Source organism: Rhododendron vialii, chromosome 6a (assembly GCF_030253575.1).
Source record: "Rhododendron vialii isolate Sample 1 chromosome 6a, ASM3025357v1".
Classification (NCBI taxonomy): domain Eukaryota; kingdom Viridiplantae; phylum Streptophyta; class Magnoliopsida; order Ericales; family Ericaceae; genus Rhododendron; species Rhododendron vialii.
Window position 1 is genome coordinate 8,447,263 of NC_080562.1, and position 15,847 is coordinate 8,463,109.

A 15,847-nucleotide genomic window follows, 5' to 3' on the forward strand; every position below is an offset into this window, starting at 1 on the left:
TCATGAACGATGGGGTATGGGCGAGAAAGGACAAGAGTTTGACATAACTTTGAACAACATATGCACACCGATGACTTCTTTTCATTAGTTTTACCATTCAAATATAGACCCATATACTTTCAAAATTCGATAGGTGTACAAATTCTTAAAATTATTTGCGTCATTCATACGGTTTTTTACAAATGTGATTCCTTCACATATTTGTCGTTACCGATCATGTTAATTTTTGCCATGTTTTTTTTTTACTAGGCTTCAAGATAAACTACTCCGATCATTGTTGTGGATTTGAGTGGGTCTATAACATCTCAAAATTTGACCAATCAAAGCACTAGATGAAAACTGAATGGGAGCCGAGCAAATCAAAATCGAGATTCTACATCGTTATCTGGTACTGCATTTAGAAGAAAATTACACCGTGTACTACGGAAAAATTATTTTATTGTTTTTGGGCACCGCCACTGATGACCCAACATCTTTCTTCACCACATGCTTTTACAGTGCCAGTCTTAAGTGCATAGACTCCACAAAAATGTTCGGTGGCGAAAGAGCGTTGGGTGCCCAAGCTGTTGTTAAAGTAGGTCTAAGATATAAATCAAACCAGGCCCGATAAAGGCCCAGCCCATATTCCAAGTCTTATTCATCATTTTGTCTCTTTTGGACCTTTTCCCAAGCACATGCTTTTGGGCCTACTTGGTGAATTTGGGCCTCCACTGCCTAGTAGGCCCATACTCTATATAGCTTAGCCCATCTTGTTGGCCTTCGGTCCATGGATCAAGGATGTGTAGAAAAATGCAATCACAAAAAGAAGGAAAAGCCCATTTATTGCCGGATTTCACACTTTAATGAGATTCTTGCCATGATTTAAAGACCAAAAACCATCAATTCCAAAACACCACTTTTTAAAAAAAAAAATTTATTAAGAACTACTTTTTTTTTTCAAAAAGGATAATTGAAGTTTAGTAAATAGGGATTATAAGGCCTCAATTCTTGACGGGAGGGGACAACAAAGGCCTCTACTCGCCTTTGGTTGGTCACTAAGGTGGAAGACCTAGATTGCCAAGCGAAGGAACGGGAGAGCTAGGACGGTAGTTCCCGTAAAATTCTTTTTCTCCTCTCGGACGGTTAGATCGAGCAAACTTGCTCGACATAGTTGGAACTTGGAATTGCTAAACCTCACAGTGTAATCCCCATGGAACACGTCTAAAGAAACAAGACACGATCATCAACAATAACACTGAAATTCGAAGGACGTTGGTCTTGGTTCCCATAATAACATGATCCCGTAATTCAGGCAGAGAACTTAGCGAGGAGGAAATTAATTAAGAGGATATGAGAGTCACGAGCTACTTAAAAACCAGTGTTCTATATGACATGCATTCGCTTTTTCGCTTTCCATTCACAACCACCTTAGCTATTTAAGTTACTTAATTACGTAAGGCTAAACTTGAACATCTTACTACTCAGCTCTATCGCATCTTGGGATGATTTTCAGTCCTACAACAAAGCCCCGATTTTCGTGTGCATTATTGGACCTTACCACAAAAGAAGGAAAGCCACGGTCCTCAATGGCCAGTGTGCCTTGATGCCGAGGCTTGTCCCCATCAATCTTTACCATTTTTCACGCTGTGACTTATTACAATAGAAACTCCTTGAAAAGGAAACACACTCAAATGGTGGCACCAAATGGGATTTTGTTTACCAGAGAGCCGCAGTGTGGGTTTGATGAGTTTGCAGCAAACAGAGCATCATAGTTTTTGCCAGTTTCCTTAACTGCCAGCCTTAGTGCTTTCGAAGTTTTGGATCGCAAGTTAAATGATTACCTCGATCCCCCTCTGCGCATGCTCCCCCATTTATTTTTATTGGACATGGGGGACTTGACTTTGCACAAACTCTATGTGTGATGCAGTCTCTTTCACTTTCTCGATCCATGGGTTGAGATATACAAAAATCATGCTTTGTATCGTCGTATGTGGTCCTAATGCATGTGGTCCTCTCTTATGAACTTTTATGTTTGGATGTCACATTTTTAATAGACATGGACAAGGCAATACTACTAATTCTCTCATTGCAATTGGCAAAATAAGTGTGAAAGTAACATATACTCCATAATTGAGAGGTGTGGGATAGTCTAGAATCAATCGCGCGTAAAACAAAACTTATATTTGCGGGATGTGATACACTGAGCACTATTTGGCTTTAACCAGAGGATAGAGTAAATTTAACAAAAAGTTGTTTTCCAGATTCTCCGCGAGAACTGTGCTGTTGTTAAAATAAGGAGATATGCACACGGTGAGCCAATTGAGCCCTAACGTTTAACTTATTAAATATGTAGGCGGGATATAACGACTACCACTTAAATGTTTTTAGAGAGATATAGTTTTAAAATATCGAACAGATGTTGACATATTCTCGAGAACCAGTTTTGCCAAAATGATGAGATATGCACACGTTGAATATTTTTGTGTTCTCAGTAGCCGTTTTGGAAGTTCTCCAAAATTGATTTTGAAAACAATGAACCGTGCTATATACCAATCTCTCACTTTCTCTATGGGTGCATGGAAATAAACAAATCATGCTATACATCGGCTGTGGTCCTAATGTGGTCCTCTTATATATGAACTTATGTGTAGTAAGTCTCTTATTGCTTGGCAAAATATGGGTAAAAGTAACATATAAGCAAGAATTGTGGGGCAGTCTAAAGTGAATCGCGTCTAACGCATAACTTATTATAAACGTGGGTTGTGATACATAGAGCACTATTTGACTTTGGGGAAGAGTTTAAAAGGTATCAACGTACAAGTTGTTTTCATATTCTTGAGAATCAGTTATGTTAACTAAAATAATGAGATATGCACACGGTAAGTCAATCAAGCCCCAACACTAAGCTTATTAACATGTGGGTCAGGATATAACGACTACTATTTGGATTTGTTGGAGGGTGTAATTTATAAATATCGACGGATGTTTACATATTGATCTTGAGAACCAGTTTTGTTAAATGATGATATACGCACACAGACCACACAAAGGTAGGCCTAGGCTAAGACCCACGAGACATGCAACTGTAATGACCCGCACTAGCCGACATTCTAATTCTTAGTTTAATCACATGACTCATCAGATTAACCTCGAGTTATGCAGTTGCTGCTTGCGATTCATCATATAATACCCTTAGTTTCATTTTCTTACCGATGTGGGACAAGGGTCCTCACAGCGGCAGCCTTAGGCCATTAGGCCCTTGAACAATGTGTAAAAATAAGGGGCCCCAACTTTTTTAATAAGCTCAAAAAAATCTTTTTAGCACCCAACATGTTAGCCAATAGTGAAAAAAATAGGTGCCCTCCTTCAAAATTCATCTTAGACTCCAAAAATGTCGCCGGCGTTAGAATGTATTTGTTTCTCAATATCCGTTTTGGAAATGTGTTCTCTAAAATTGATTATGAAAACAATGAACCAAACGTCGTTATGATTGTTGGCATTAATCCACTAGAAAAATGAGAACTTTGGGACAATTTGAAAAAAATGGGGGGAGGCAAACTTTTCACATGATGAAAAAGTTTAAGGAAAAGCTTCTTCGATAGTTTAAAACTTTATGGCCCGAAAAGAATGAATAGGGCATGGAAGTGAGCTAATAAGTAAAGCAAAACCCAATTGCCTCATTTTTTTAATGGAGGGGATAGCGGTTGAGCAAATCTAATCTAATAATTAAGGAAAAAGAATATTTGGAGATTCTTCTCTTATCTTAGGTATCAAAATGCAGTAATTATTTTTAGTTTGGGTCATGACATGAGGTATCATAATTAATAATCAATTATGCTTTGTAGTTGGCTAGGCAGGACCACAACACTTGTGGATCTTAAGCTTATGTGGGCCCACGCTAAGCCCATTCCGTGCCGCACGCGTGATCCTTTGGGGATTTTGTTTATTTGATTACTTTGTTTGCACTTAGGTGTATTTTAGTAGTAGTGGTTTATGGTTTTATTAACCATTTTCTGGTACAAATCACTGATGCTTAACACATGCAAAAAGGATTGGGCGGTACCTGATGGGAATCAGGGACCAGTAATGCAGGGGTGCACCGCAGGAATGTATTGCGCAATCCTAGCCGTCCGTCTCGACAACCAATGCATGGTTTAGACCGTTAATGTAGTACAGGGTTCTCAAGTCTGTACCTGATGGAGGTGGGTTTCCTCGAATTGACAAGAATTTCGGAACCAATGAAACAGGTTGATGTGAATACTCAACGGTTGATATTCTATTTCTATTGAAGGGTTTTAAGTAGTAGTACGTGGATACTCAACAGTTGATGTTGTTTTGCTTGGACTTGAAAGCCGTCTTTCTTCTTTATAGAAATTGATACAAGCCAAATGCATACCAATATTAAGCGACTGTGCATGTTGAGGTTCTTGCACCTCAATCTGACGCAGCGGAATTCACGAAGAGATTAGTTAGCGTACTAATCCAAACGAGATAAACAACTCGTCGCAACGAGCAAATCTTGCGCACAAGAAAGAAAGAGAAAATCTCTGCAATATTATTAATCAAAAGCTGCATAAACCCTAAGTTACAAACCTTTATATAGGCGAAACTCTAGAAACCCTAAAAATAAACTTAGAAATTAAAAAGTCCCAGAATTTAGGGCTTTTCCTAAAATTGAAAACGGGAAAGAAAAATAAGACTTTTCCAAAAAGAATCAACTTAAAAGGAATTACGATCTAAGAGTTATTAACGAAACAAATCTTTCCTAAAACGGCAAAATAACGCAATAGAAAGCCTAAACGAATGAATCGGGACGAAAAAACACCATTCATCATCAACCTTTAGGGTTATGAGCATCGACTGGAGCGCGAAAATAAGTCAACCCACCAAATTTGGGCCTATTCTGAGCTCGTCCGAATTTAGCAGATTTGGGTAATCTGAAATTAAACACCGTTTAGACTTTCGGGGCTTGGCTCGGTCTAGCTGATCATGGAATTGGGCCTCCACGTGTTCTACATCACAATCAATAATAAATTTCCTTCAAGATTAAGAAAATATAAAGCGAGATTGAAAAGAAATTAAAGAGAGCATGCATGAAGGGAACAATTCACTTGCTTCCATCCGAAATGGTTTGATACGTTTAACTACTCAACACTACTCCTCAAGGGAGAATTTAAGTTAGTTTTTTTACGCACTACTGTAAAAGGAAGAATATTAGATAAATGTAGAGACAGTAAATAAAAGAAGTGTTTCTGTCATGAATCTTTTACAATGAAAAGCCTAAGGAGCTAGCGCTCTTTACGAAAAGTGTAATAGGAAATAACTTATCATAATTCATAACCTCCTCAATCTATTCATTTCTCCATAATCATCTTCACTGCAAAATTTTGCTTGATATGAATAAGATGATAGAACATACTTCTTCGGGAGAGTCTACAATACATACCCCTTAAAAGGGTATACTATATGCACCTATTTTGTGGTTTATTCATAACGCTTTAGAGTGTTTCGTAACTTTTGTTCTAGAATTCCTAACTTTTCAACAGTACGATTCGTAACATTTTCATTATGATTCACAATATTTTGGTATATCTCATAACCTTTATACGATTCGTAACTTTTTAGCAATACGATTCGTAACATTTTCTTTATAATTCATAATATTTTGGAGAGTGCATATGATACACACCCAAATAAATGGTGTGTATTGTAGTCTTTCCTTCCTTCTAATTAACATTTGTTCAAGATGATACAATCACATTTGAATGCACTTTTAATATTTGTGTTACTTGTTCTTAAAGTGAAACAAATAGTAGAGTTACTATAACAAAAAAAGTTACTGAAACAAATAGTAAAGTTGCTATAGCAAAAAAGTTACTTGAACAAATAGTAGAGTTATTGTAGTAAATAGTAGAGTTACGGTAGCAAATAGCAAAAAAAAGTTTTGTTGTTGACAACTTTTTTATTAGTTGAAATAAAATGGTAAAATGCTGAAACTTTTTATTAGTGGAGACGAGATGGTAAAATGCGTTAAGTTTTTAGTGTTTTTTTGTTAGTTGAAACACCCCTTAACTCTACTTAAAATCTCATCAACAACTTATTCACTACCGAAAATAACTTGATATTTCTTAATAACATATTCACTACCGAAAATACCTAACAATTTTTCAATCACAAATAAAAATTTACAAATTTTTCACTATCGAAAAAACTTAACTAATTTTCAAACACGTACAAGAACATGAAACACGTACTCCATATGGTTGTCGAATCTAATAAAAGTCCCCAGGGCCAACCCCACAGCGGAACGCAGTCAGGAGAATGATTTGGTGCGAGTACCCACACTGATAAGTTAGGTGTACGATATCAATCAACAGCCATCATATCACCCACATTTTTTGACTGCACAGCAACTCATGTGGGCTCTCATAGCACCTCGCTTTCTCTTTGGAAATGTCGAGACCATACCTCGTTCATCTTGACAAACGACGAATTGGATTTTAAATATGCACAACAAACAATTCAGATTTTTATGCGCTCGGATTAAATTCGAGCCGTCCGCAGAACCGACCTCAGGATAAGCATCGCAAGTCCTCGGTCTTAGGTATCCCCGGACTGGGGCAGCCATTCGCTTGCTGTAATGCTCTACGGTTTGATCCCCAGGCAGCCCCTTTCTTATTTTTCCTCCATTCTTTTTCTCTCTTTTTTTGTTTTCCCCCAATCTACGTATAATTTTTGTTCTACCTCTTTTTTTTCCCCTCCCAACATTCTTTTTCTCTCTCTTTTTGTTTTCCTCCGATCTATAATTTTTGTTCTACCTCTTTTTTTTCCCCCTCCCAACGATAATTTATTAATGATATATTCTTACATTTAATTTTAAAAAAGTCAGCTAAATAAATAGAGCGAATTAACACGGTTTTTATTTTTATCTTCGAACTACCATTTCGCAATATAAGATTAAAGAGATTGGCAATGATCTCAATTTTAAATGAGGTGCAATTCCACTAAGAATATTTTTGGACATTTGGGTTTTTTTTTTAACTTTTTATGCTTTTCAAGACAAGTCATTCTCATCACATATATCAACAATAAAACCCAAAAAACAAAAGATAGCGAAATGGGCTCCGAGTTTTTGGATAAGTAAAGCATAATGACTCAATTAAAATTTTGCTTCAAAAAATGTTAGAAAAAGTTATTTTCTTTAAATCGGATCGTGCTCATTATAAAGCACTATAAACGGGATTTACATTTTAATGTTGATTTTCTTGATGTAATTCAAACTAAAAAACGATGTAACTTTTTTTTTTGGCACTAATTAAATTTTTTATTTTATTTTGTATGACTTTATAATAAGTAGGTAACAAAGCATGGTGTTGGGCTAGGGCAACCCAAATCCCGGGACTGGCACTGGCCGTCCGTATCGAGATGAAAGGCCGGATCAACCGCTCGACACCGCTGCCAAACACCCCTACTTTGCTTAGCAGCAGCTCCCGTTCCCCGTGCTTGTGAGAGAAGGCGAGCAAGCCTGTCGTTTTGGGGCGCTCCAAATTCTCTGTAAAAATCAGGGGCTTTCAATGTTATAGGGTGTTACAATAGGTTAAAAAACGAGCTCTTCCAGTACCCAAAAAATGGAAGAAAATGGCGGGAAAAATTTATTACAGTAGCGTAATTACTATTTTTGTCATTAAAACTGCAAAATGAGTGATACTTTTAAGTTCTTGTAATGATCACCACTTCGGAAATTTAATTTAATTTGTTATATGTTTTTTGCAAATTACTATTAGACTGATTTGCAGTTTATTTTTGTTGTTTATTGGTTACTTTTACAAGTTATTTATCTTTCTACTTTCTCATCAAACGAGTTGAACAACTAGTTTTTTCACTTAAACATCAAAAGAAAATTACCAAAAATTAAAAAATTATCTCCAAAATAAATAAATCCATCATTACCTGCCGAGGAAGATCCCACCCCATTTCCACAATAGTATACTGTTTCACACTGGATCACTACTTTGGGAGAAAATTATAGCCGTTAATTCCGGAATAGCTTCAATTTCCAGCAAGATCACAACCGGACGAGTTGTTGACCAGATGATTAGTGGTTTGACCGTGTTTTTTCCCCAGCCAAGGGGTTTGAATCAATAAAACTATGGGTACACCAAATGGTGTACACTAAAGGTACACCGCGTTTCATAGAACCCACTTCGGAGTCTCATACAAATGATCAGAATTGCTCAATATCTTTAACTAACTTTTTTAAGGGATCCCGTAAAAAAATCAGGATATTGATAAAGACTTTGATCGGTTCTGGTTCTACACATAATTTGCTGATAAGAAATTGAGCAAAGAGTTGATCAAGTCCTTACCAAAATTTGGGCGAATTGATTTTTTACAGGAACTTTTAGAAAAAACATTTAAAAAAAATTTAACGGCTCCGATAATTTGTGCGAGACCCAAAATGGGTCATGCTGAGTACATTTGGTGTACGCCAAATGGTGTATCCATAGCAGCGCTCGGTTTGAATAGACTACAACCTACAGCTGGAAACAGTACAAAGGACTAGGTGGTACTAAATTATAGTAGTATGATGAGATTCCATTATTCCCTTGTGTTTGTTTAGGGCCAAAAGAAAAAGAAAAAAGATTGCTCTGACATGTCCAATTAAATAATCCAAGATACTACTATCGATTTGATAATAAAAACACACTATAGTGTAGTTTTGCAATTGAAATGATATGTTACACTTGTGCAATCTTGGCTGTACACGTGTCACATACCCACATGGTCAAGGCACTGGTGAGGTAGGGGCCCCTGCCATCTCTCTCTTGGTTAAGAAAGAAATTGTGTGGAAAGAATTCCTCTAGATTGCAAGTATAGGAAGACATTACAGTAGACAACCACCAAAATTGGAGCCCACACATGTTGTTACCAGTCTTTAGCACAATTTTCCCTTTAAGTCAGGTATACTCACGTTTTGAAATCATGTAAAACAATATTCGACCGACACGGTTTTGAACATATGTCATGTCCTCGATGAGTTTTTAGAAAATGAATGATTCTAATTATCTAGGTGGCCCCACAAGGCTTCGGATAAGCCCAAGAAAGAATCAAACTCCTTTTTACATTTTTGAGTATAATTTTTTCTTTATCCACACGTCGATTTGCTTGACTAAACACATGCTCAATTTCTATGGACAAAATCTCCCGCACAACCATAAAAATGAGATTACTTAGTTGCTGCCGATAATGATTTCCTTTCACCATGAGGCTGATCGCTGTTGAAGCGTTCGTCTTAACTTCCTGACTACGTATTTGATTTTCATGGACCAGTTTTAGCACATCCCTCCATGCCCAAATCTCAGCCGCAAGGTTTGATATTTTACCAATGTTCTCGTCAAATTGTCTTATAATCGCATTTCCTATAGGTTTGAATTCATCTCATTCTGTTCGATGCAGTTATATTATACATCAAATTGACATATACATACACTTGGTGCATGATTCCAAACTAGCAACTGAACATAATCTATAAATTCAAAAAAAAAATAAATAAATAAATAAATTTGTGGCAACTCCAGTGATGGTGCTCATGGGGGGTGATGAACCTGAGGTGTATGATGATTGATGCGTGTTCTTATAAAAGAATTGTTAGGTTAGTTGTCACTGAGAGGAAAAAAAATGAGTGTAGAACAGCAAAGAGAGGTCTGTTAGAATAGTTGGCAAATGTGTCAGTAAAAAAATGACCAAAACAAAAGTACTAATAAAAGCAAACTTGGACTTCAAGAGAAGAACCTCTCCAAATCCATAATGAGGCATCAAAGGATTACACTACCTACTTTCTCGTTTTGAACAGTGGTTACATTATTATACCACTACTTATTAGTAGTAATTAACATTAACAAGTTTTCACATTGGGAAAATGACATGCTTTGCTCCATTAGTTTGACCCAGATTTTACTTTGATCCTTCCTTATAGTTTCATTTCGATGGAGGCTAAAGCTAGATTGGAATTTTAGTTAAAATCTGTTTCGCGAGTCCGAAGTGAATGCTAAAAACGACGAAGTTAGGTAATGTGCTGGTCACATAACGAGTGGTTAGTAACCGCGAAGAATTTGATGGTAATTTGAACGGATAGGCTAATTAATTTGAGTCATGAGTAGCTTAAAAGACCAGTGTTAACATTGTTCAAATTAACACCATAGGAGCAATCATGGAGTTTGAGTCAAATTTCAATGTTGGAAAGTGTAAAATCAACATGGAATACCAATGTTTAAACCTCAAAAACCAACCCAGCTTGTTGGTTGATCGAAACATCTTCCGGATTGCATTAAAATGAACACGGATCGATGGAACTATGGACCGAAACAGATTAGGTACAACTGGGGGAGTACTCAGAGATCACTCGGAAGGCGGGATTACGTACGGGCTCCCAACTTAATATTGGTGTAGTATCTCCCTTTAGCTACAGAAGTACTCAAGGCAATCCGAGATGGTCTTCAAGTGGGGCTAAGACTTGTTGCATGACACAGTGGAAATTAATCAAAATAGATGCTAGCACAGCGGTCTTCAAAGACAAACAAATTCCCAATATCTTTTTGAGGAGTAGTATTCTCTTTGATTGCAGGTTGCTTATCAAAATAGTATTTTCAGGAGATGAAGCTTAGCCACGTTTGTTGAGCAGCCAACGGGACAACGGATACCCTCGCCAAAGTAGCCCTTGCAATGCCCTTGGGCTTTATTTCCGTTCCCACCGTTGTTGTTTATCAGTTTGAACAAGACTTCGAAGTAGGAGTTAATTAAATACCCCGTGACTGTCACGGTTATGGCTTTTGTAGTAAAATGTGTCAAAACGCATGGTAAAATAACAAGGAGCGACATGAAGATACTGTCGGATGAACAAGGTGTGAGCTTTAAGGTTTACTTTATCTCTACCTAGCAGACTTGAAATAACGGTAATATTAATAATTCTTGTTAGATCAATTTGTACAAAATTCTCTTCAAACAAAAATTTGGGCAAAATATCCCAACTTCAATTGAATCAGCCGTTTTTTGAGCAGTGAAATTAATCTCTTTAAAGTGGTCGAAGTGCTCATAAGTTAATCTGGATTTACTCAGTACAATAATAATCTTAAGTAGAAATAAAAAATAAAAAAGAAGAAGTTACAAGGAGTAGTGTATGGTGGGAAAGGGGGAAAAAGCAAAAGATTAGGTTGCATTCTTTCCATTCTTTTTTAAGCGTTTAGCTTGGTAATTCTAACTTATTAAAAAAATATTATCATTACAACTTTCATACAAACTTTTACCTCCACTTTTCTTACTTACCCTTTATAAAGACATCACCATTACACTTTTACTCACTAATTTTTTAAAATTGAATATACTTTTAGAGGTAAAATAAAAAATGTATAATTTTTTACTTACTAATTTTATAAAATAAATACTTATTAAGAAATAACTCAAAATAAAATACGGTACTCTAAAAAAAGAGACGGGGAGAGAAATAATTTACCAGAGCAGTTGGAGAGTAGTTAGTCTGTCTTTTAAAAATCATACAGAACATGTCACCTGTTAGGGCAGGGCAGGTAAGCAAAGGAGTAGGCTTTCTCTCTCTTCCACTCTTCATATGCCCCTCTCTCTCTCTCTCTCTCTCTACCCTCGGTAACCAGTCTTTGCTCTGTAAAGCAGGAACTTGATGCTTCCATCACAATTTTCTGCAAGTACCCAGTTGATGAATTTGGTCTCTCATTTGTCTAATTCAAGCAACCGTTTGGTGCTCTCTAGGGTTTCTATCAAACACCCAATTTAGGTCCACTGTTAAATCAATGCCTCTGCCCCTTCCAGTCTCTGTGGAATTCAAGTAGAATTCTGATGCTTTTATTGCCCTTTTCGGGTACCCATCTGAGAACCTTTTAAAGGGTTCTATCCAACTACCCTTTTTTGGGTTCTTGTGCAGCTGTTGATTCATATCTTCTACTTCCACCTCTGGTATATTTCAATCTCAAGGTTTTCTTTAGAACTATTCCCATTTTGAAGCTTGTTCTTAAAATCAAAAAATTGGGTGGAGGATGTGAGAAAGATTTAAAATTTATTCTACCCATTAAACAAAAGAGTGTGAAAAAGGGAATCTACTTTCTTTTTGGTTAGTCTGGTGAGCTGTTACTTAGCTATTGTCATTTAATTTTTTCCTTTTTTTTTTTGGTCCACTTTATGCTCTGAAAGGTTCACACTTTTTCTTGTCTCTCGGAAATTACTTTTTCCCCATCAGGGCAGGCTTGATCCTAGGGTTCTTGGAAAGCAGATATGATATAACTAGCTGGTGCTGTGTAGATTTTATGCCTGGTGCATTGGATTTCTTCTTCTTTTTCTATGTGTAATATTGGATGCTGCAATTGAGAGGATTCCTTTTGCTTTAACCCCCTTCTCACTTCTATAAAGCTGCAAAGGCTATTTGTTCCTTGTTTAGTGTTGCAAGCTATAACCCACCTAATTTTAGTCAAACCCTCTTTTGCCTTTATATTTATATAGTTCCTTGTGGTTTGGGGGAACTTTTGAATTGGGGGTTTCTTTTCAAAGGGTTAAGGGCTTCCCCATAGGAGTTGGAACTTCCTTTGTTTACTTTGAGGAAATGGGTACTGAGGAAAATGGCAACATGGGATTTCAACAAAGGAATGGTGATAGCATTCTGAATTGCCCAACTTCTGGGATGAACACAACAAACCCTTTCTTTGGTTCTGGTTGGGACCCCCTTGTTTCGCTGAGTCAGAGTGAGAATTTTGGGGGTTCTTTTGGCAACTCAAATTACTCCCACCTTGTTCATTACCCATCTGATTCTGGTCTAGTTGAGATGGTACCAAAGCTTCCATTCTTTGGGGGTGGTGGGAATTTCTCAGAAATGGTTGGTTCCTTTGGGTTACCAAATTATGCCCCAAATGAGGAAGATGGCACTGAGAAGACCTCGACAAATGGGGGAGACCAGCAAGTTTCAGAAGAGGGTACAATGGGAATTTCGCCTTGCGGAAAGAGGAAAAAGAGAGTATCAGAGTCCAATTCTCCATTCAATCCTAGTAAGGTAAATAGTGTTCCAAAAATTTATGTTTGGATATTTTATGATCATATTTTCTAAAGATGATAGTGCCCTTTGATCACTACTTCCCAAGTTGATAAATTGTTTGTTGTTCATTATAGAATACTGAGGGAGAGCAACAAATGGACATATCTGGTGATAGTTCTCAGGAAGAGAAGAAACAGAAAAGTGAACATAACCCAAGTGCAAATTCCCGCGGTAAGCAAACGGGCAAACAAGCGAAAGACAAATCAGACAGTGGAGAAGCACCTAAAGAGAATTACATTCATGTGAGGGCGAAAAGGGGCCAGGCAACGAATAGTCACAGCCTCGCGGAAAGGGTACCTTCCTAACATCAATAAATGTATACTACCAAGTTTGTTTATATGTTTCATAGATTTGTGAAACCTCACAATCGTTGCCTTGTAGGTGAGAAGAGAGAGGATTAGTGAGCGAATGAGATTGCTTCAAGAACTTGTCCCCGGATGCAATAAGGTAATTTATGGTGGCCTAGTTTCTGATGGTACTAAACGTTTAGCTTTGAGCTTTGATTTGGAAGCAGATTAATTTTTGTGTGTTATCCTGTTGCAGATTACTGGGAAGGCGGTAATGCTTGATGAGATTATCAATTATGTGCAGTCCCTGCAACAGCAGGTTGAGGTACTGGATAATGCAACTATAAGATGTGGCTTTGTTTCTCTATATCCGGAACTGGGAAATGCTAACCACCACTCAAACCTCGGTATACGTATTAAAGCATGTATTGGAAAATATAAAATGCGTAAGAATGTGGAAAAGTGTGAGGGAATATGTGTTAATTGGCACTCTACTTTTTAGCATGAACCTTCAACATTTACACAAGGTATAGTTTTCAAGTCCTTGTTATTAGCTGAAAATGGGCTGAGTTAGGGCCTTGTGACAAGCTTGGGTTTTAATAAATGGATTTATCAATCACCTCCATGAAAGAGCAACTAAATTAATGGGCATCTTGCTTTGTTGAACGCACTTTTGTTTTCCCCCCACAATTTAGATGTGGTCCACCTATAAGGAGATTTGTTAGTTTTCTTTGATTAGGATTGACTCGCCCAAAATATTATGCTTCTGTTGCTCTAATTAACCATAGTAGCTTGCTTTGTTGAACTCACTTATGTTTCCCCCACAATCTAGATGTGGTCCACACATAAGGAGATTTTGTTAGTGTACTTTGATTACGATTGACTCGCCCAGAATACTCTGCTTATGTTGCTCTGATTAACCATAGAATAAGCTCCTTGCATTATCCTTTTGTGGTTACTCTTCTTTATAATGAGAACTTCTAAGTCCAAACTCAATCAAAGCGATGTGATATTGAGTACCATTCTTCAACTAGAAGTTAACATGTATAACTTGATCGGCTTATTTGGCTCTAGTATATTTCAAGACTCAACGATGATATCCTACTTTTCATGTTGCAGTTTCTGTCGATGAAACTTGCCACTGTCAATCCAGAACTAAATATTGATATAGACAGAATCCTATCCAAAGAGGTGAGTTAAGTTGCTCATACTAGTCAAAACCCTTACTTTTGCTATGTAGCATTCTTGTGAAACTTATCTTAGTTTTCCTTATGCATAGATTCTACATTCGGGGGCCAGCAATGCAGCTATTCCTGGATTTGGTCCAGGAATGAGCTCTTCTCACCCTTACCCACCCGGTATTCCACAGGGAGTCTTGTCAGGTATACCAAGTACATCCCCATATCACAGCCTGCCTCAGGTAACTGGATGATCAACAAAGATGAAAATTCCCTTGTTATTTAAATCTCGCACTAACGTAAAAGCATTGAAATGAGAATTTTTCTTGTACATGTAGAATCTGTGGGAACACGAGCTTCAAAGTCTTCTCCAAATGGGTTACGATTCTAATCCTGCTATTGGCAATCTTGGACCCAACGGTAATTGACACAAGCTCACTTGATAGTTTGCTGCAGAAAAGCTCTCCTAATTGTTTCTTGATAGTTTAGACGAATAAATTATAATTTTGGTATGTTCATTGCTGCAGGTCGATCGAAATTGGAGCTATAAGGTTTCGGAAGATGTTAAATTGTTTCTCCTTCTATTCTCCTTCTAACAGGCTATTCAATTATCTCTATGTTGACTGCACATTGAATTCAACCGGCGACTATGGAAACTGGAAAGCAGAAAAAATTCTTAAAGAGTTGTATAGGTTATCAGCTCCTAACTCTTTTGTTTCTTCGATTTTTAGCAGAAGAAGATCGTGACCATGTTAGATTAAATATCATGTATATCCAAATTTCAGTCCAGAAAACTATGTGTTTGATTGGTGAGGAGTATTGTTTCATTGGTTTTGTAGATTAAATGACTATGTTTGAAGCTCAGACCTGCCCTCGGCTGAAGTTAAGTTTACAAGGGCATGAAGTTGAAATGAAAAATGCATGGGTTTGGGAGATTGTTATTGAGTTTCATGTCATTACTTCGTCGATGATGCTCCATTCTGTCAAAAATAATTTTTGCATACTCCGTTTCTCCTTTCGTGAACGTAATTAGAACTATTGAAGATTCTGTCTGTTGATTTTCGATCTTCACTCTCCCTTTAAGTTGCTTAACTTGAGAGCTTAGGTCATTAATTGCCTGATATTCTTAGGACAATAGGACTATGTACCCAACCCTAAGGCCAAGGTTAGGCCGACTGGGTATGTGCTAGCAACTAAAAGGTTTTTTTTCCCTAGAGGTTACGAGGTTGAATTTCATGAACGTCAAATATTTCAAATCTTAAAGACCACTTAAGGTTTGTCAGGGTGTTAAC

At 37.2% G+C, this 15,847-nt stretch overlaps 1 protein-coding gene across 2 annotated transcripts; it reads left to right on the forward strand.

The window, feature by feature from the left end:
- The first annotated feature begins 11,491 nt into the window (after positions 1 to 11,491).
- On the forward strand, positions 11,492 to 15,492 carry LOC131329355 (transcription factor bHLH74-like). Of its 2 annotated transcripts, XM_058362453.1 has the most exons (9): positions 11,548 to 11,964; positions 12,245 to 13,048; positions 13,165 to 13,383; positions 13,472 to 13,537; positions 13,634 to 13,702; positions 14,497 to 14,568; positions 14,657 to 14,797; positions 14,894 to 14,975; positions 15,083 to 15,492. In XM_058362453.1, the coding sequence occupies exons 2-9, from the start codon at positions 12,605 to 12,607 to the stop codon at positions 15,103 to 15,105; spliced, it is 1,116 nt and encodes a 371-aa protein (XP_058218436.1). In that variant the 5' UTR covers positions 11,548 to 11,964; positions 12,245 to 12,604; the 3' UTR covers positions 15,106 to 15,492. The 2 variants fall into 2 exon arrangements, with proteins under 2 accessions (XP_058218435.1, XP_058218436.1); XM_058362452.1 differs by having other exon boundaries at positions 11,492 to 13,048.
- Positions 15,493 to 15,847: the final 355 nt, after the last annotated feature.